The 20,482-nt window shown below is 49.5% G+C and overlaps 1 protein-coding gene across 4 annotated transcripts in view; it reads left to right on the top strand.

Annotated features, from left to right (window-relative positions):
* CFAP57 (cilia and flagella associated protein 57) overlaps nucleotides 1–20,482 on the top strand; it is a 69,027-nt gene that overhangs the window by 29,687 nt on the left and 18,858 nt on the right. For all 4 annotated transcript variants that reach the window (XM_070786712.1, XM_019957680.2, XM_019957681.2 and 1 more), the window contains 7 exons: nucleotides 2,647–2,808; nucleotides 6,838–6,993; nucleotides 8,102–8,195; nucleotides 8,808–8,998; nucleotides 12,704–12,877; nucleotides 14,235–14,393; nucleotides 17,013–17,156. In XM_070786712.1, the coding sequence (XP_070642813.1) occupies nucleotides 2,647–2,808; nucleotides 6,838–6,993; nucleotides 8,102–8,195; nucleotides 8,808–8,998; nucleotides 12,704–12,877; nucleotides 14,235–14,393; nucleotides 17,013–17,156 (1,080 nt within the window). The remainder of the gene's footprint in view (nucleotides 1–2,646; nucleotides 2,809–6,837; nucleotides 6,994–8,101; nucleotides 8,196–8,807; nucleotides 8,999–12,703; nucleotides 12,878–14,234; nucleotides 14,394–17,012; nucleotides 17,157–20,482) is intronic.

Below are 20,482 nucleotides of genomic sequence, written 5' to 3'. Positions count from 1 at the left end.
TTCTCCTCCTGCCCCCAATCCCTCCCAGCATCAGGGTCTTTTCCAATGAGTCAACTCTTCGCATGAGGTGGCCAAAGTACTGGAGTTTCAGCTTTAGCATCATTCCTTCCAAAGAAATCCCCGGGCTGATCTCCTTCAGAATGGACTGGTGAATCTCCTTGCAGTCCAAGGGACTCTCAACAGTCTTCTCCAACACCACAGTTCAAAAGCATCAATTCTTCGGCGCTCAGCTTTCTTCACAGTCCAACTCTCAAATCCATACATGACCACTGGAAAAACCATAGCCTTGACTATGCATCATTAATATGCTGATGCATTTTCTTCTACATTTTTGTGCATATGCTTTATATAAATTAAGATCATACTATATGTACTCTTTTGTTGGTTTTTTTAATTTGTGCTATTGTAGGCATTTTTTGTACAATTAAATATTCCTCAAAAGCATGATTTTAGCAGCTATTCAAATATCCTATGATAATGATGGATCATAACTTATTTAACTTATCTCTTACAACTGGGCATTTAAATTATCCCATGAGCTCATGAATATCCTAGTCTGTAGATTGCTATGAGCATCTCTGATTATTTCCTAAGACTAAATGTCTAGACAGAGAGTGAATCCTGAGGGAAAGAGAATGGCCATTTTTAAAGTTCTTGACACATTTTGGTGATTGTGAGAAGAGAGTTTCCATAGTTGATACTTCAGTTTTCATTTTTTACTTTGAAGTAACTATAGATTCACAAGAAATCTAAAAGATAGCAGCAAGGTCCTGGTGCTCCTCACTCAGCTTCCCCCAGTAGTTACATCTGATGCACAGCGTCAAACCAGAACACTGACAGTGGCACACGAGGGGGGCCCTACGTCACTGTTTCTCATGCGCAGATGTGTGTGGCCACCACTGCACGCAAGGCGCAGAACCAGTCCAGCACCACAAAGAGCTCCCTCCTGCCCCCATCACAGTCCCACCACCATGCCTAGTCCTCGGCAACCGCTAATTTATCTTCCTTTTCTATAACTTTGACATCTTGATCATTTTATGTAAATAATCCTAACAGTATGAATATGAAATTATCAAAATGTCAAAGTTATAGAAGTGGAAAATAATCATACAGTACCTGGAGAAGGAAATGGCGACCCACTCCAGTATTCTTGCCTGGAGAATTCCATGGACAGAGGAGCGTGGCGGGCTACAGTCCATGGGGTCACAAAGAGTCAGACACGACTAAGTGACTAACACACAGTCATACAGTATATGACCATTTGAGAGGAGCTTTTTTTCACTCAGTGTAATACCTTTGATCTCCATGTCAGTTATTTCATATATCAATACTTTATTCTGTTTTCTCTGAGTAGAATTCCACGGTAAGGGTGTGCCGTGATTTGTTTAACTGTCTACCCCTTGTAAGATATTTGATTTTTCCCCATAGGTTTTGGGCTGCTACAAATAAAACTGCTATGAACAATTCCATACTGGCTTTTATGTTAACATAAGTTCATTTCTCTGGGGTAAATGCCCAGGAATACTGTTGCTGAATCATATACTGCAAGTATATTTATTTAGTTTTTCAAGAAACTGCCAGGTTCTTTTCTATTCCTTTCAGCAATACACAAAAGATCCAGTTTCTCTGCATCATTGCCAGCATTTAGTATTATCACTATTTTTTTTATTTTAGCTGTTCTAATAGGTATATAGTGACATCTCATCATAGTCTTCATTTGCATTTCCTTGAAGGAAAGTTACGACCAACCTAGACAGTATATTAAAAAACAGAGACATTACTTTGCCAACAAAGGTCCATCTAGTCAAGGCTATGGTTTTTCCAGTAGTCATGTATGGATGTGAGAGTTGGACTGTGAAGAAAGCTGAGCGCCAAAGAATTGATGCTTTTGAACTGTGGTGCTGGAGAAGACTCTTGAGCATCCCTTGGACTGCAAGGAGATCCAACCAGTCCATTCTAAAGGAGATCAGTCCCGGGTGTTCTTTGGAAGGAATGATGCTAAGGCTGAAACTCCAATACTTTGGCCACCTCGTGCGAAGAGTTGACTCATTGGAAAAGACTCTGATGCTGGGAGGGATTGGGGGCAGGAGGAGAAGGGGACGACAGAGGATGAGATGGCTGGATGGCATCACTGACTCGATGGACGTGAGTCTGAGTGAACTCCGGGAGTTGGTGATGGACAGGGAGGCCTGGCGTGCGGCAGTTCATGGGGTCACAAAGAGTTGGATATGACTGAGCTACTGAACTGAACTGAACTGAACTGAATGACTAATAATGTTGAATATCTTTTCATGTGCTTATTTGCCATCTGTATTACTTCTCCAATGAGATGTCTCTGTATCTTTTGCCCACTTCGTAACTGGATTATTGGTTTGTTTTTTTTTTTAACTGTTGATACTTTTGTGTACCTAATAATTGACTCTAAATATTCCAAATCCACAGAGAACATATATATAGCCTTGTCTTTTCATTCATTCCCAGAAGCCCATGAGGGTTTCTGTCTCACTGTTTTCTAAGATCAAATTTTCCTCCCAGGGAGGCTGTGCCCGGGCTTGCGTGGGGTGGGGATCTTGCACAACCACTGACTCAGTCCTGGTCTGCACGGCCTGAAAATGAAAGCCTCCTCACCATGCTCGGTCTCCTTAGATGTCACTCACCTTTGACGACCAGTTCCTGCTGAGCGTTGCCGAGGATGGCTGCCTGTTCACCTGGAAGGTCTTTGATAAGGATGGTCGGGGAATCAAGCGAGAGAGGGAGGTGGGCTTTGCTGAAGAGGTGCTCGTTACCAAGACAGACATGGAAGAGAAGGTAAGAATTGGACCTGATGAAGAGCAACAGGGAAATTGCCTGTCAGGCCACGTCCAGTGTCCTGGGACCGGCATAAAGCCCCTCCCCAGCCTGGTTTCACCTGTGCCCAGTGCAGACCACCCCCCACCTCCACTGCATCCTGTGTCCTTCCCACCTGCCTGCGCTTCTGCCATGTAGTCATTCTGACTTACACTGAGCTGTGCTCTCAGCCTGTGACCTAGTTCTCCTCTCCTACTCTTTGCAAGCAGGTGCGGCTGCTGCTAAGTCGCTTCAGTCGTGTCCAACTCTGTGCAACCTCATAGACGGCAGCCCACCAGGCTCCCCCGTCCTTGGGATTCTCCAGGCAAGAACATTGGAGTGGGTTGCCATTTCCTTCTCCAGTGCATGAAAGTGAAAAGTGAAAGTGAAGTCACTCAGTTGTGTCCAACTCTTTGAGACCCCATGGACTGTAGCCCACCAGGCTCCTCCATCCATGGGAGTTTCCAGGCAAGAGTACTGGAGTGGGGTGCCATTGCCTTCTCCTTAAAAGCAGGGACTGTGAAATAATTCGCATAATTATTGTGACATAATTAATGACCAGCAGTTTCCAGCACATGCCAGGCATGCGGGAGACAGTCAGTAAATACTTACAAAATTAATGTGACACACTGAGTATTCCAGTTGTATCTGTGAAACTTAAATAACAGCTGGTATCTGGAACCTTTTTTTTTTTTTTTTTTTTAAAGATATTTATAAAACAGTCCTGAAATTCACTGCTTTCAATAATAAAACAATAAAAGTAATAATATCCAGTAACCAACCGTTTTTTTTTTTTTGGGGGGGGGGGGGTGGACTTCCCTGGTGGCTCAGTGGTAAAGAAGTGGCCTACCAATGCAGGAATCATAAGTTCGATCCCTGGATCAGGAAGATCCCCTGGAGGAGGAAATGGCAACCTACTCCAGTATTCTTGCTGGGAGAATCCCATGAACAGAGGAGCCTGGTAGCTACAGTCCTTGGGGTCACAAAAGAGTTGGATACAACTGAGTGACTAAACAACAACAAACCTTTTATTTAGGTTTGCCACAAACCAAACACTGTGCTAATTACCAATACAGGAGATACAGGTTTGGTCCGTGGGTTGGGAAGATCCCCTGGAGGAGGAAATGGCACCCACTCCAATATTTTTGCCTTGGAGAAATTCAATGGACAGAGGAGCCTTGTGGGCTACAGTCCATGGCATTGCAAAAGAGGTGGACACGACTTCACGACTAAACAACAGCAAACCTTTTTTTTAGGTTTGCCACAAATCAAACACTGTGCTAATTACTTTATAAGTATTTTCTCATTTGAATCTCACAACTGGAGAAGATACTATTGTTTTCCCCCATGTTTCAGGAAGTACTTTTGGAGAGGTCCAGTGGCATGTCCATAGTGCTACTACACATAGAGTATTAGTTAGGAGAAGGCCCAGAGCACCAATCCAGACTTCGTCCACAGCCCACTCCATCATCATGACCTCAGAGCACCTTTCCTCCTGTTGAGGCAGCCAAGAGTCCAATCACATGTGTTTGGAGAGCTCTGAGCCCTGTGCTCCCCGAGGAAGAAGCCCAGTGGGCGGTATTCTCTCAGGGCGTACAGAGCGTGCACAGCTATGCACTCACTGCCGTTCATGCAGAGTTTACTGTGCATTCGCTGAGTACCTGCTGTTTGCTGGTCACTGGGGCTGCATGTGTGGAAAGACAGGCGGGGCCCTGTGATCAGGAAACTCACGGTCACGCAAGGAACAGCGACAAGTGAAAGCAGCGGGACCGCAATGCCAGAAGGGCCCCATAGTAGGATGATAGTCCCCAGGGGATTCCCGGAGATCACTCCGCGAGCTCCCTGGAACTTCCTGCAGGAAAGGGAAGTGGGAGGAAAGGCTGAGGGAGAACCTGTGACAGTTGGGGTCTAACCTCCTGCAGGCAGGCACCTGTGTCTCCTCCTCCTCCCTCTTCTCTCTTCTTCCCCGAGCAGAATACACCAGGCTGCACCGAAGCCTGAGGTGTCTGGGCTGCCTCCTGACCCCGCCCCCAGCTAGGCCTGACAGCGCTGCTGCCAACCGGAAGTGACCAGTGTGTGTTCCCCTCGCTTCTTGAAATTCCCTTGTTTCTCGGGCTCCATGCGCCCACACTCTTATCATTGCCTGTAAGCCACTGACTGTTCCTCCCCAGCAACCTTCCTGGCCCTTCCTTCACCCGGCCTTAAAAGTCACATTGCCCAGAATTCCCAACTCTTTCTTTGTCTTTATACTCTTTATGACATTGTATGTAACTCTGTGATTCACCCAGCCACTTAGTCATTCATTTATTCATGCATCCAACTAGTACTTGCAGAGGGATCTGCCACGTGCCGACACTGTGCTAGATCTGGGATTACAGAAATGAAGGACATAGACAGTCCTGGAGTCTATATCACAGGAGAAGGTGTGGTTAAAATTTTATTTATTTATTTGGCCCTGCCACATGGCTTGCAGGAACTTAGTTCTCCAGCCAGCAATTGCACCCACACCCTTGGCAGTGAAAGCATGGAGTCCTAGTCACTAGACAGCCAGGGGATTCCCTAGGTAAAATCTTAAAGGGAATCAAATGTGTAGTGAGTGTTATGAAGGAAACGGTGCTGTGGGAGCCCAGGGAAGGGACCCTGACCCAGGCAGACTGGTGTCTGAGGAAGTGAGCCTTGAACAGAGCCTCCAGAACATGAGTGTGTGCAGATGGGTGAGGGAAGGTGCTCTGAGGAGGATGCCCCTAGCTAGTGGGGCTGGAGTGGAGGGGGTGCTGGAGAGAAAGTTTGGAGGTGAAGCAGAGAGAGGTGCTGAGGGGGCTTCTATAGCAGGTTTCAGACTTTGGAGACGGTTCCTAAGGCCCCATTGATGATCTGAGTTAGGCAGTGACTTGGTAGACTTGCATCTGGAGAGACTTCTCTGCAGCAGCCACGTGGAGTAGGACAGAGGCAGGAGGATGAGCAAATGCTTCCAGTGCAGCGTGTCAGAACCGGGGGTTCCGGCCAATAAACATATCCCACTCGTCCCCGGCAGACCGCCAGGGCCACGTGTTCATCTGATAAGTGTTTATTTGGTGCTGACTCTGTTGCTGGTCCTGTGCTGGGCTCCCAGGATCATGCAGGGAAGCAAGCCAGGCCAGGGCAACCCTCAGGGAAGGTCTGGTCAGGGGAGGTGAGCTTCACCCATAGTCCTCTCACTCATCTTCACCACATCAGGTACCATTCCCTAAAACCTCTCCGACATCTTTCCACTCTGCTCTGCTCCCCGACCTCTGGCCAGGCTCTTACCATCCCGCAGCAGGACCATGCAGGGCCCCTCAACCAATGCATCTGCCCTCAGTCCTTCTCTGACCCAGCCTGGGTGCACACTGCCTGTCTTTAGGCACTTCTCACAATTGGTAATGATGTGTCTACCTGGCTGATTCAGTAGGCTGTAAGTTCCATGGAGGCAGGAATCCTGATTCAACAAATACTTTTCGAGTGCCTACTGTGTGTTCAGCACCATTCTAGGTACCTGAAATACATCAGTGTACAAGACCAACAAAGATCTCAGCCTTCTTGGAGATTGAATTCTGGGGCGGGGATGAAGCCAAAAGGCAATAAACAAAATAATACATAACATTTAAAAGTGCCAAGATCTAAGGGGATAATGAAAAATAGAGCAGGGTAAGAGGTGGGGAGTCACAGTGCTGGGAATGGGAATAGCAAGGGGAAGGAAAATCAGGTCCATGTAGACCTGACTGAGCAGGTGACATTTAGGCGTATCTGCGGGAGAGATGTGAGTTATCAGCATAATGCCTGTCGCTCAGTGGAGCGCCACACTGAATAGGTGTTTTGGAGATAGAGGAAGAAGCTCATGTGTCTCCAAGTGTCTGATCTGTGTCTTATGTGGAAAGATGACGCATGCTCTGAGCAGAGCTGCAGGCCCCAGACAGCTCAAGGCCACGGGGTTTAAATAGTCCGATTCAGCCGCACTGTGAATGTTCTTGATTCTGTGTCCTCCTTTCAAAGGCTCAGGTTATGTTGGAGCTGAAGACTCGTGTGGAAGAATTAAAAATGGAGAATGAGTATCAGCTTCGACTAAAGGATATGAACTATTCTGAGAAGATTAAGGAGCTAACAGACAAGTTCCTCCAGGAAATGGAGTCCTTGAAAACAAAAAACCAGGTCTGTTGAATCAACAGCCGCAAATAAGAAATTTCCTATTCACTCAAAACAACCAGCACTCGCTCAAACAATAAGACATATGATCATGTTGATAACACCATAAATGCTTACAGCAAAGTGCTAAGTGAAAAAAGAGAAAAAAGCAGAATATAAAAAACTCTTTATGGTGAATGCTACTAATGAGGTAAAACAGACACACCTAGAACAATTTTTAAGAAAATAGATAATGATATGACCATCTCTGGAAGTTGAAATTGTGGATAGTTTGAATTTAGTTCTTTAGGCTTTTCTATAATTTCCAGATTCTCCACGAGGAGAATATATTACCTTTCTGATCAAGAGAAACTTACTTAATAGCAAAATGAAAAGTAACAAGAAAAATAAAGTATGTAAAGAGAAAGCGTACAGAATATTGATCTCCAGATTGTCAGTAAGTTAAGTAAAATTAGTCTAAATGACCTCTCTGTCATTAACATCGGTCCAAGATTCTCCTGGAATGATTCCTCTATTCCGTACAAACCTGCCTGGCCCTTCTTTCAATGCTGCCAATTTTTTGCTCAAGTGATATTCGGTTCTTTTATGTTATCTCTATGGGTCTAAAAACACCCTGGCAGTTAATTTTAGTATTTCATTCATTTAATCAACAAACATCGGTGCCCTCTGTACACAGAGTACAAAGTTAGGTCCCTCCCCTGTCTGCAAAGAGCTTTGCTGCTTCATTAAAGAAAACACTTTCTCGGAAGCTGACACATTAACATATCCAAGGATTTCCTTTGAGAGCAACGTGCTAACAACAGAGGATTCAAATCAATCCTTACCTTTTCCACCCAAAAATCCATTTGGTGCCTGTCCGAAACTGAACTCATGATTGACAAGATCCATTTCACAGAAGGGATCTGTATAGAGATAATGTAGAACTCTCAGAGCAGACTATCATACAAATAAAAATGATAGCTTGAATGTTGTTCATAGAACAAAGTAAGAGTGCAAAGTAAGGGCTTGGGAAATGTTTGTGAGTGAAGGAGGCTATTACTTATACAATGGGTGCTCTCACAGTGATGCTTTCAGCAGACGTGTAGAAATGCGAATATTTGACTCTGTGTCTTAGGTTTTAAAAACGGAAAAAGAAAAGCAGGATGTACTCCATCGCGAACGCATGGACGACCTCCTGGACAAACAGAGCCGGGAACTGCAGGACCTAGGTGAGGCCACCCGTGCAGGGCCCTGGGCAGAGGGCCGTTGGTTGGGGGCAAAGTCCGACAGCCCTCTGGATTCAACCCCGTCTATAAACAGCCTGCCTTTATCCCCTGGAGCTCACTGTGGTTTTTATTCCTGTGTATTTACTCATTCTTTAAACACAGGTTAAATACCTACTGCATGCCAGTAGGAGATACAAAAAAGTGTGGGTCTGGAACCTAACAGACTGCATTGGGTTCCAGACTCACCCTGACTTGCTGGGTGCGCTAGGGAGTCACCAAACCTCCCCCAGCCTTACTTTACTCTTCCATAAGATGGGGGTACTGGCGCCTGTTTTGCATACTCAGGACATTCTTCTTGGCCCTGAACCTCCAAACATCCCTCTGCACTTTCCTGGAAACCTTTCTGCCTAACATCGAAGGGAGGGAATCAGGTTGCCTTATAAGACGGTAGCGTGGGGTCCTGTAAGGAAGATGGGTGTGCATTTGAATCTGGCCTGTCGAAGCAGAGGCTCTAGCTGGTGCTGAAAGGGAACGGAAAAGCAGCCAAGGCTCCTGAGTGTCCCCGGGGCTGGTGCTACTGTCTCTCCTGAAGTAACCTTTCTTGCTTCTCTCCAGAATGTTGCAACAACCAAAAGTTGCTTCTGGAATATGAGAAGTACCAGGAGTTGCAGCTCAAGTCCCAGAGGATGCAAGAGGAGTACGAGAAGCAGCTTCGGGATAACGATGAGACCAAGAGCCAGGCCCTGGAGGAGCTGACTGAGTTTTACGAGGCCAAACTGCAGGAGAAAACCACCCTCCTGGAAGAGGTACTCACAGGAAGCCGAGCTGTGCCTCCTGTTGACAGTGCCATCCTGCACCCCTGGCCTGGGAACAGCGCTGAGAGCTGTGGGGAGCCCCGCTTGGCCTCCTTTTCCTTCCCCACCTTCCTTCCTGAGTGTGTTTCGTGGCCTTGTTTTGTGCTGTTTCTGTGTTTGTGTCCCTGGCAGCTAGGGGCCTCCCTGAGGGGGGAGGTGCTCAGCTTTTCAGACCGAAGTTCCTTGGCTTGACTAAGTTCATCCCCACTGTTCTCTTCTAACTGTATCTTCTCTGGGGAGAGCTTTCTAGCAGAAGCCTGTAGAACCTGGAGACGAACAAGGTACCTGAGCCATGGGGAAGGTGGTTGCCTGAAACCCTTCGTAGCTTCTCATGTCTCACAAGATGAAATCATTCCTTCACGGACTGAACAAGCAGACCTGCCTTACAGGTTTACCAGCATAAGTGCTGGGTGGTCAAGCAAAGTGAATGTGGGGCCAGGTTCTCGGTTGGGTGAGACAGGCGGTCACACAGACTAATGTTCATCAAAATGTAGACGGGACAGTGGGGGACACAGACGCAGAGCACCTGCCCCCTCCACCTGCTAACCCACCACCCGCCCCCCACATCCCCTGCCACTGGCCTGCAAGGTCGGGAAAGACTGGTAGGAGCTACAGAGATCCTGGAGGCATGGAAGCTGGAATTAACCAGGAGACAGGGAAATGCAGGAGGTTAAGAGAGAGCATCCAGGCAGAGCAAAGTCATAGAATGTTCCAGCAGATGGGGTTGCCGCAATATCTCATTTCCTGAGATGAAGAGAAAATTGAGAGAGGCCAGATGGTCTCCTTTTTGGCACAAAATTCTGGCAGATGGTGTTCTGAGAGTGACGGGGCAGGAGAGTCATGAAGGTGTGGAGTGATCTTAGTTTTTGTTTTTTGTGTTTTTTTGGCTGCTCTGGATCTTCATTATGGTGCCTGGTCTTAGTTGCCTCATAGCATATGGGATCTTAGTTCACCAACCAGGGATCGATCCCACTTTGGAAGGCCCATTCTTAACCACTGGACCACCAGGGAAGTCCCATATGGAGTGATTTTTGAAGGGAATGACCAAGAAGAGGATGGGCAGGTCTGTAGCTGAAGGCCTAGCTGCCTGAGGCTAATTCTGGCGGCAGTGACCCACCAGGCTGTGTGCTTTTCCACAGCAGGGCTCTGCAAGAAAATGTGTGAGCAAGGAAGGCACAGGGCAGCCCTGACCCAGAGCCAGGGCTTTACCAACTGGTGAAAATAATGGTCGGCTGGGAACCAGCCACTGGGTCCAGGCCAGAGAAAGTCAGTAAGGAACCAAAAGACAGTGGATGAATCAAGACTGGGCCAGGGAACGTGGTGAGGTTGAGAGCCAGGGTGGCATACCTGGGATCCAACAGAAAAGTCACCTGTGCTCAGGGAACAGGGCCTGTATTTTAAGACTCAGAGGTGGCACCATTCCAGGGGGGTGGGCCTGAGAGTAGATGCAGGAAGATAAGGGTCACAGCACCAGGAGACATCCTAGGGTCCTCTGTAACCACCCTGATGATGGCAGGGAAGCTGCTGAGTCGGCATCCAGAAGTCCTTGGTGAACTGGGACACTGCCCAGGTGGTGGGGGTGGACTCAGTGGGAAGTAGAGGGTGGAGGCCGTCTACTCGGCAGAGGCTGAGCTCAGAGAGCAGAGAGCCAAGAGAATTCCACCCCGACCCAAGCCCACCTGATTCCAGTTCGACAGCTGCCCTGCCTACCTGCCCAGCCCCATTTCCGGTTGCCCCATCCAGCTTCCCACATCCAGTGATGTGGAGCCTCTGGAATTCTTCTATACCAACCTCTGAGCCCCTGCTCAGGACGATGCTTCTTCACTTGGCTGCTGGTGTGCACCCTCAGGGACTCAGGACAAGAGCCAACTCCTTGACAATTTTTCCCCAACCACTCACCGTCCTCCCCCTTTTACAGGGCTAAGCATCCCTCTGTGTTCTCAAGGCCCCCAGACCCCTTTTGTCCTTGTGGCTTATACAACAACATCTCAGTCTGCCGGGCTCTGCTTTTGGGGTGAATGGATCCTCCCAGAGTAGTGAAAGGCCAGCCTTCCTCCCCAGACCTCTCATAGTGATGACAAGACTTTTTTTCTTTTGAGTCAGCAGGATTTCAACTCAGAACTTTGCTAGAGAGATGCCTCCCAAATGTCATCTTACTAAGCTGACTGGGATTCTTCTACTTTTTAGCAACATCTCTTAGATCAAGAGCAGGGCCTTGTGGGCCCCTCTAGGTTACAGACGGAGTCCACTGGCCAGACTTCCATCCAGCAAGAGTCTGGCAAAGAGAAGCCTTTGTCAGGAAGTCATTGAGCTCAGTTTTAAAACACCTGCCTCTCTCAATCTCCAAAACACTCGGTCAAGGGATGGTATATGCAACCTGGGAGAATGCCAGGGTCAGAATCGGAAGAAAGCCACTGATTCTGCTGAGATCTACAGTGTCCACCCCCAGGCAGCAGTGAGCAAGGAGGGGTCCTACCCCATGCTCCACCAGGCAGAGCTTGTTCTCCCAGCATCTGAGCTCTAGGCTTTTACTCATTCAGCACCAACTCTATACCATATACTGTGCTGGGTATTCACTGCGGTAGAGAGATGTGGCCCTGCCATCATGGAGCCTCCATGTCAAACAGGCATTTATTATGTGATGGGGGATATACAGGCTTCACACAGGAAATGATACCTCAACCAAGAGCTGGAGGAAATGTCAGAGAAAGCCACGGGAAGAGGCTAGAACCAGAGGTACAGTGAGTACCACCTGTAGCTGAGGACCAGGCCCATTGGGGGAACTGCAGTTAGTTCACCCTGGCAAGAGCTCAGGGCGGGAGTGATGGCTGAGGCTGGAGAGGTGAGCCAGGCCTGCCTCCTGAGGGTCTGTGGACCGGGTTCAAGAGTCCAGGCTCTACCCTGAGGACAAGGGTGAGGCAGAGAAGGCTCTCAAGTTAGGGGCGGCATGACCAGGTGTGTGGTTTCGAAAGCTCCCCTAGACTAGAGGATGAGATCAGACTGGAGGGAAGCATGACCAGAGGCAGGAGGCCAGCTAGGAGGCTGAGAACAGTCCAGGCAAGAGATAATGGCCTGGGCAGAGGCAGAGGCATAGAGAAGTGGCTGGATTCAAGAGGTGGAAAGGGTGGTACTGATGGGATTAGGGAAGGGGGAGAAATTAAAGAGCCACTCATTCATTCAGTATTTGAGTACCTGCTGTGGGCCAGTGTGCATTGTACACTGGGAACTCATGGTGGGCATGATAGGCTAGGTTTTTACCCTCAGGGAACTTAACATCTAATGGGAGAGACAATCAAGTAATTCTAGAAATAAATATAAAGTTGTAAGTATCACAAGTTTAGTGAAAGGAAGATAGAGGGGGTTGCTGGTGTCAGTGTGAAGAAAGCCAGAGGTGGAATGGCCAGTGTTCTGATGGGACAGTGATCAAAGCAGTGGAGCATGAGGCCTGATCTGGTAGGGAGAGAGGGACAGACAGGACAGGAAGAAAGTGGAAGGGCCAAGGGACCCATGGCCTTGTTTTCCATTTCTGTGCTAACACTCAGTCTTTCATCCCCGTGATGGCCTTCGATGCTCACCTTGCCCTGGGCTCTCTGAGCTCCAAAGTGCCATCTGTCCCCACCTCCCCAGGCTCACACTCTTCTCTTCTTTCCATGCCAGGCACAGGAGGATGTCAGGCAGCAGCTACGGGAGTTTGAAGAGACCAAGAAGCAGATTGAAGAAGATGAAGACCGTGAGATCCAAGACATCAAGACTAAATATGAGAAGAAGCTTCGGGATGAAAAGGAATCAAACCTGAGACTCAAAGGAGAAACAGGCATCATGAGGAAGAAGGTACCGGGCTGGTCTCTGAGAGGCGTGGGGGGCAGGCCTGGACCGCACTGCAGAGAAAGCATGGGGTGGGTGGACGGACGTGGAGTCAGCGAACAGTGGCTCTGCCCAGGGTAGGGGCCGGTGGGGAGTGGGGCGACTGGCAGAATTCCCACCTGAATGTCTTCATCTCCAGCAAGTGGGTTTGGAAAGCAACGCCAGCCAGTGTGAAGGTTCCCCCTGCACAGACAGGCAGACAGATCCTTACCACACCCTCTGATGGGGTAACCACTGGGGCTCGTCCTCCTCTCTCCTGTTTACAGGAGACAGGGAGGTTCACCATGGCCCTGGTGAACCCTTTGGGCTTTCCTTTATTGGCAAGTGGGATTTAGAGTTTTCAGAGTTAAACCTTAAAGTGGAAATGAGGTCTTTGGACGTGAGATAGATAAAGTCTGCTCCTGGAGGTGTCCTCAGGCTCTCAGTGTAGGGAGTCAGGGGTGTTCCTGGTCGCACACTGGGGGTGGGAGAAGGATTGGGAGTAGAGAGTACTTAGTTTACAAATGTTTGTAGTCAATTCCCCCCCAAACATTTAGCCTTTGTTGTCGTTCAGTTGCTCAATCATGTCTGACTCTTTTCGACCCCAGGGACTGCAGCATGCCAGGCTTCCCTGTCCTTCACTATCTCCCAGAGTTTGCTCAAACTCATGTCCATTGAGTTGGTGATGCCATCCAACCATCTCATCCTCTGTCATCCCTTTCTTCTGCCCTCAGTCTTTCCCAGCATCAGGGTCTTTTCCAGTGAGTCAGTTCTTTGCATCAGGTGGCCAAAGTATTGGAGCTTCAGCTTCAGCATCAATCCTTCCAATGAATATTCAGGGTTGACTTTCTTTAGGATTGACTTCTTTGATCTCCTCACAGTCCAAGGGACTCTCAAAAGTCTTGTCCAGCACCACAGTTCGAAAGAAGCCAAATGCAAAGCCAGTTCACATTCTTTCCTATTAGAAATCACACTACTACCCAATCCAGGGGCAGTCATGCCTTCCCTTCTTGGACATGACTAAGATGGCTCATCACTTAGGTCACTCATCTGTGACCTTGATGGAGCATGGAGCCCAACCTTTCGAAGTCTGTGCAGTCATGGAAAACTCTGGATCCGCCAGGGGAACTGGTCTCTGGAGGCTCTCACGGCAGCTGGTCCTTCCTCACATAAGGGATGGGACTGGATCTTCTTGCCCAGAAGCCCACATCGCCCATTTGGCCTGGGAAATTCCTGATAGTCCCAAATTCCGATGAGGTGCTCCTAAAATCCTCAGGCAGTGGGGAGGAATGGAGGTGCGTTCACAGGCTCTGGGGTTCTCTGCTGTTGCTGTTTGTTCCCCTAGTTCAGCAGCCTGCAGAAGGAGATTGAAGAGCGAACCAATGACATTGAGCTCCTGAAGGGGGAGCAGGTGAAGCTGCAAGGGGTCATCAAGTCCCTGGAGAAGGACATCATGGGCCTCAAGCGGGAGATCCAGGAGAGAGACGAGACGATTCAAGATAAGGTAAAGGCACATCCTCTGTCCCTCCTCAACTCCAGCCCAGCTGGACACAGGCCATGAGGACAAAGCTCTAGGCAGACTCCCTGCCTTTTGACCTCAATGGGGGATGAGCTGTCAGTGAAGTGCCTACTGTGTGGGTGGCACGGGGCTAAGTGCTGTCAATTCATCCCATTCAATTCCCCTCAAAACGCCAGGGACCGTGAGCAACCCAGTTATATAGCTCAGGAAGCTGGTTCCCAGGGTGAAGTGTCTCACCCAGGGTCGTAACAGTTTATAGGTGACAGACTTGTGGTAAGAACCTGAGTGCTGACTGCCAGGCCCCAGCTCGCCTCTGTGCCAGGCATCCCAGGGTGACCATCTCATGGACTGGGGGCAGCTCGCCCAGCGCATCGCCCGTGTGGTCCCCCGATCAGAGAGGAACTCCCCTGCGGTGAGCCCTGTAACCACTGGGGACCGCAGAAAGTGAAATCACTTTTCTGGATAGCTTTCTCACACAACAGTAAGAGACACATCACCTGTTGTGAGGTACACCACCTCCGTATCCGACATCGCATGTCCTCCTCCTGAGCAAATCCAGGCTCCTCGCCCTCCTCTCGTCCCCTCTGCCCTTGTTGCCTTAGCTGGATGCAACTCCCGGGTGGTTGAGGACCTGGGTTTCCGCCTAGTGAGCTAGGTTCCCGGGCAGCCTCTTCCGCTGGCCACATGGCAGCCTCCGGCAACTGATCCAAGCCTTGTTTTCTCACCTGTGAATGGGGCGCTCAGGAGGTCTGACAAAGACAAAATGAGACCGTGCCTGCATGTCATTTCTGCAGGTGAGCATTTGCATTTATATCTGGGCATTTTTTTAGGTAGGAGCCAAAGCTCTCTGCAGATTCTTAAAGTGTTTTTTTAATTAATTTTTATTGGTGTATAGTTGATTTACAATGTTGTGTTAGTTTCATGTGTGCAGCAAAGTGAATCAGTTATCCATATGCATGTATCCACTCTTTTTTAGATCCTTTTCACATATAGGTCATTACAGAGTATTGAGTAAAATTCCCTGTGCCATAAGTAGGTCCTTACTAGTTAGCTATTTTTACATAGAGTGGTGTATATATATTAACCCCAATCTACTGATTTTTTGTCCCCCCCCCCCACTACTTAAAGGGGGGTTTGACAAGAAAGAGGTTAAGACCTCTAGAAAATTGCACCAGCCTAACGGGTCTAACAGCCTTCCATCCCACTTCCCATCCAGGCTCCCTGCCTCCACACTCTGTAATCATTTCAGTCTCCCACTTTAAATTCTTTCACAACTCTCAACTGCATGTGGCAAGGGTCAGCAACCTTTTTTTCTGTGAAGGGCAAGGTAGTAAGTATTTTTGTCTTTGCTGGCAGTGTGGTCTCTCTGCCACAGTTGCTCAGTTCCGCTCCAGTAGCATAAAATCAGTCATAGACAAGACATCAATGAATGGGCTTGGCTATGTTCCAATAAAACTTTATGAAAATAGGCAGAAGGTCAGATTTGACCTGAGGGCTATAGCTAACCAGCTCCTGGCCTCCTGGATAAATTCTCAACTATTTAGACCCTTGCCTTCCTCCCCGCTTCCCCTCCAGCCCTATTTCTCACTGCCTCCATCTACCACCACCCTAACTCATGTGAGTTCTTCCCAGCACCCTCAGTACACACCATGCCTTCTGTGTGCCAACCTCTTCTATGACACCTGTCACAGTGTAGCTTTACACTTGTTGGCACATCTGCTCTCCCAGCTAGTATGTTTTCTCTTAAGGGTAGGGACTGTGCATATTTCTATTTGGAATTTGTAACCTTGGCAAAAGATCTCTGTTTAGCAATAACAGATAGATCTACACTCCAGTTGTCATTGCCTTGCAACACATCGCCCCAAGACTTAGTGGTGAAAAACAACCGTTTTATTATGCTTGCAGGTTGTGTAGGTCTAGAATCCGCACAGGGTACAATGGGATGGCTTGTCCTTGTCCTTGATGTCTGGGTCCTAGTGGGCCCTCAGTTGGGTGACTCCAGCAGCGGTGGGCTTGAAGACCAACAGCCAGTGTGGCTTCTTTAGCCCCCTATCCAGCCCCTTGGCCAGCATGACTGGAATGCTGGGCTTAGCTGGGACTGTTGACAGAGCAGCTGTCCAGCCTACAGGTCTCAGAGTGGTGGGACTTTTGACATAACAGGTGTCCTCCCCCAGAGCACGTGTTCCAAGAGAACCAGGTGGAAGCCGCTCGGTCTTTTCCGAGATAGCCTGGGAAGCCACTCGGCATCACTTGAGCTGCGTTCTTTGGGTTACAAGGAGACCATAAATCCAGCCAGATGCAAAGGGAAGGGATTAGACCCTGCCTCCTGATGGAGAAGCATAAGGTCATATTGTAAAAGAACGCTTAGGATGAGAGGTGCTGTCCAGGTGAGCTTTCTTCCACGCAATCGACCACAACCTGTCCGGATGAGTGAGTAAATGACTGAAGTCTGGCACAGAAGCTGGGGAGTCAGTGGTGCCCCTGGTGGGGGAGCCCCTGTTTGTGTCCCCTCAGGAGGTCACAGGATTTGTGTTCTGTGCCTAAAGGGATTCCATACCAGGGCCTCCGGATAGCTGTTTCACGCTTCCCTGCTCTCACCCACAGGAGAAGCGAATCTATGATCTGAAAAAGAAAAATCAGGAACTAGAGAAATTCAAGTTTGTGCTCGACTACAAGATAAAGGAGCTGAAGAAGCAAATAGAACCTCGAGAGAATGAGATCAAGGTGATGAAGGAACAGATTCAAGAGGTGAGAGGCCATCTGGACACCCTGGCCTTTGTCCCGACCATTCCTGGCTGGGGTTGGTGTTGCGAAGGTGAAAGCAAGCTCTCCTCACAGCCTCTCTCTGCTCCCAAGGTCCACACCAGCCTCCACTCCGCACAGGAAGTCAAAGGGAAGGCCTGAGGAGGGGTCCAGTGGTGCAGAAGCAAAATGCTTTGAGATTTGGCTTCCCTGGGCCCTTGGGTGGGATTTAACCCTGCTCCTCCCCCGACTCCCTTCTGTGCCCATGTTCTGAGCCCTCAAAGGGAAACCGCAGCCTTTTAGGCTTCAGCCACCAGGGGGCGATGTCAACTCAGCAACCAGCTTGTCCACCAGAAAGTACATCCCTCTGGATTCAACATTTTTTTCTTGGACTAAACATGTTGGTGGGGGCCCTACGGGAGGCGGCGGTGTTTGGACTTCATCTGATAAGGAGCAGGAAATCCTCAGAGGCTCTTGAGCAAGAGAATGGCAAAATGAAGTGTGTGTTCTGGGAAACAAACAGGATGAAGGCAGAGAAAAGAGAGGGCTTCTGAGAGTCCAGTGCGGTACAAGTGTTCCCCTTCAGCCCCTCTGCCTTTCCTTATGGCAGTGTTTACCCGGAAGCCTGCCCATGCTGGGCAGAGAACAGCTGCCTGGGGTCCATGGCTGATCTGAAACTGAACTCCTAACATCCCCCTAGGAGAAGGTGATGGCACCCCACTCCAGTACTTTTGCCTGGAAAATCCCATGGATGGAGGAGCCTGGTGGGCTGCAGTCCATGGGGTCGCGAAGAGTCGGACACAAATGAACGACTTCACTTTGATTTCCCACTTTCATGCACTGGAGAAGGAAATGGCAACCCACTCCAGTGTTCTTGCCTGGAGAATCCCAGGGGCGGGGGAGCCTGGTGGGCTGCCGTCTATGGGGTCGCACAGAGTCGGACACGACTGAAGCGACTTAGCAGCAGCAGCAGCAGCAGCAGCAACATCCCCCTAGTCCAGTTCCCCCATTTCTCAGTCAGTGGCACCAAGACCCACACCAAGGTGCTTAAGGTAGAACTCTGGGCACTTTCTAAGGTCTTCCCTTGTTAACCCCCATATCCAAATCACTGATGCCTGTCTGATTGATCTCCAAATGATATTTCAGATCCAACCCTCCTTGCCCTCTGCTGCCACCCACCACTCCAGTCCACACCTCCCTCCTCTCTTCCGGACTTGACCCCAGCCTCCAGTCTGGTCCCTGCAACGACACCACAGCAAACTCCCAGTGGTATCCCATCCCACCTAGAATAAAATTCAGACTCTGCCGAGGCCCCTGAGGCCCCACGTGATCCCCTCTCTACCTGCCCCTCCAGCTGTATCTCCAGGCTCCTTCTCCAGCTCCAGCCTGCAGGCTTTCTGGCGGTTCCATGGACGAGCCACGCTTTCCCCATCCAGAACCTTTGCAGATCTGTTCCCCCTGCCCGGAAGGCTCTCAGGATGACCATCACCTAACTGGCCGCTTTGAGTTGTTCACATCTCGGCTCCTGTGTCACCTCCTCAAGGAGGCCTTCCCTGACCATCCTATCCAAAACAGCCTCCTGCTCCCCCTCCGTCTTCTCTAACTGTGCTGAGCAAAGCTAAACGTAAAAGGTATAGGATGTACCGACAGCCCCATTAGGACTGGCTCCACAATAGCTGTGGTGGAGCAAAGCAAAGCCTCTTCTCCAGGAGGCCCAGAAAAGAGGCCAGATGGTGTGACAGGTCCAGGGCTGGTGCATCCAGAGAGGACTTGTCCTTGTGACGGTGACTTTCTCCCTGGCCTCCGGGATAAGGAAGAGTGTTCCCAGCTGGCCACAGAGCGGCTTCCTAGTGCCCTCCTGCCATTCTTGAATGACCTCAGGCCCCAAGAATGGCAGCCTGAGCAGATAAGACAGAGCAGGGGCCCCACCTGCCTGGAAGGTCGATGTGCCGCAGGCCCCAGACCATCACTGCCTCCCTTCTCCCCCCACTTCATCTGACATTTGTTAAGTGCATTTCAGGTTGGGTCAGTTGTCTTGCACTGCCACACACCTGAAAGATTATTCACTTTCCCTTCAGTACCTGGACCAACCGTGACTTTGATCCTCAGCAGGGAATATGCCCCCCTTACTTTGGGAATGAGTCAAACAGGACCCCTTCAGCCCCACCACAGGTGCCAGTCTCTGCCACGGCTGATATCTGGGCCCAGTTCCTTCCCCAGGGCCCCATGACCCAGGGGCTTCCATCCAGGGGTCAGATACCTCTGGCCCACCTGCTGCAGCCCTGCCTGGAAGTTCCTTTCCCTGCAAGAAGGAAGCTGCAAGTCCTTGGTGCCTTTGTAGAGCTGAGACCTGTGCATGGAAGGAGAATACTACCCCTCCTCCACCCCAAATGCTTTTCCAGCTTCTCTTTGATGAGTCATGACTATCTCCTTCCTAGGGCAGGAGTTTCCAGAACCTTATTTTCCTTCATATATTTGTTTCTTCATCTAGTGCAGGGTTTTTTCTCCTCGGCACTAATTACACTCTGGGGTGGATAAGTCTTTGTTGGGGGGGAAGGGGGCTATCCTGTGCCTTGTAGGATATTTAGCAGCTAGATACCAGTAGCAGCCCGCACGCCACCCCCCCCAAGATGTGACACCAAAAATGTCTCTAGATGTTTTGCCACATGTCCCCTGAGGAGGCAAGCTGCCTCTCCCCAGCGCCCCACCCCATTGAGAATCTCTGAACTGGATGAGTAACACATGACAAGGAGATGGAATTTCCCCACCAGGAACAGGATGCTTGCTCCGCTATACCAGCTAGTCTTCTGGCTGTCCAGCCAGTGACTCAAATTTAACATATTTCACAATTTTTCCATGCGCTGTATTTTTTTTCTCAGCGTGGTTTGAGGCTTTGCTCATATCACTTCCTTTCTAACCTAATCTGCCATTGCTGACTTTAAGATTGTAGAGAAAGAGGCACAGCCAGCTACAGGCACTCAGATAGACCTTGGAGAAGCCCCTTTCTCTCTCTCTTTTTAAAAAGTATTATTTATTTAGCTATGTCGGGTCTCAGGTGCAGGGTGTAGGCTCAGTAGTCGGGGCATATGGGCTTAGTTGCCCTGAGGCATGTGGGATCTTAGTTCCTTGACTAGGGATTGAACTCGTGTCCCTTGCATGGCAGGGCAGACTCTTAACCACTGGCCCACCAGGGAAGCGTCCCCTTTCACTCCCGCAGCGGCCATCTCCTTGGTCTGGGGCAGCAGCCTCCCACCTGGGCCACAGTGGCAGCCTCCTGACTGGCTGCCTGGTTCCAGTCTAGCTCTCGCCATCAAACCTTCTAAGGTACACAT

The sequence above is a fragment of the Bos indicus genome, chromosome 3 (genome assembly GCF_029378745.1).
Source record: "Bos indicus isolate NIAB-ARS_2022 breed Sahiwal x Tharparkar chromosome 3, NIAB-ARS_B.indTharparkar_mat_pri_1.0, whole genome shotgun sequence".
In the NCBI taxonomy this organism is placed as follows: domain Eukaryota; kingdom Metazoa; phylum Chordata; class Mammalia; order Artiodactyla; family Bovidae; genus Bos; species Bos indicus.
The sequence above is the reverse complement of the archived record's forward strand: the minus strand, read 5'-3'. Positions and strand labels throughout refer to the sequence as shown.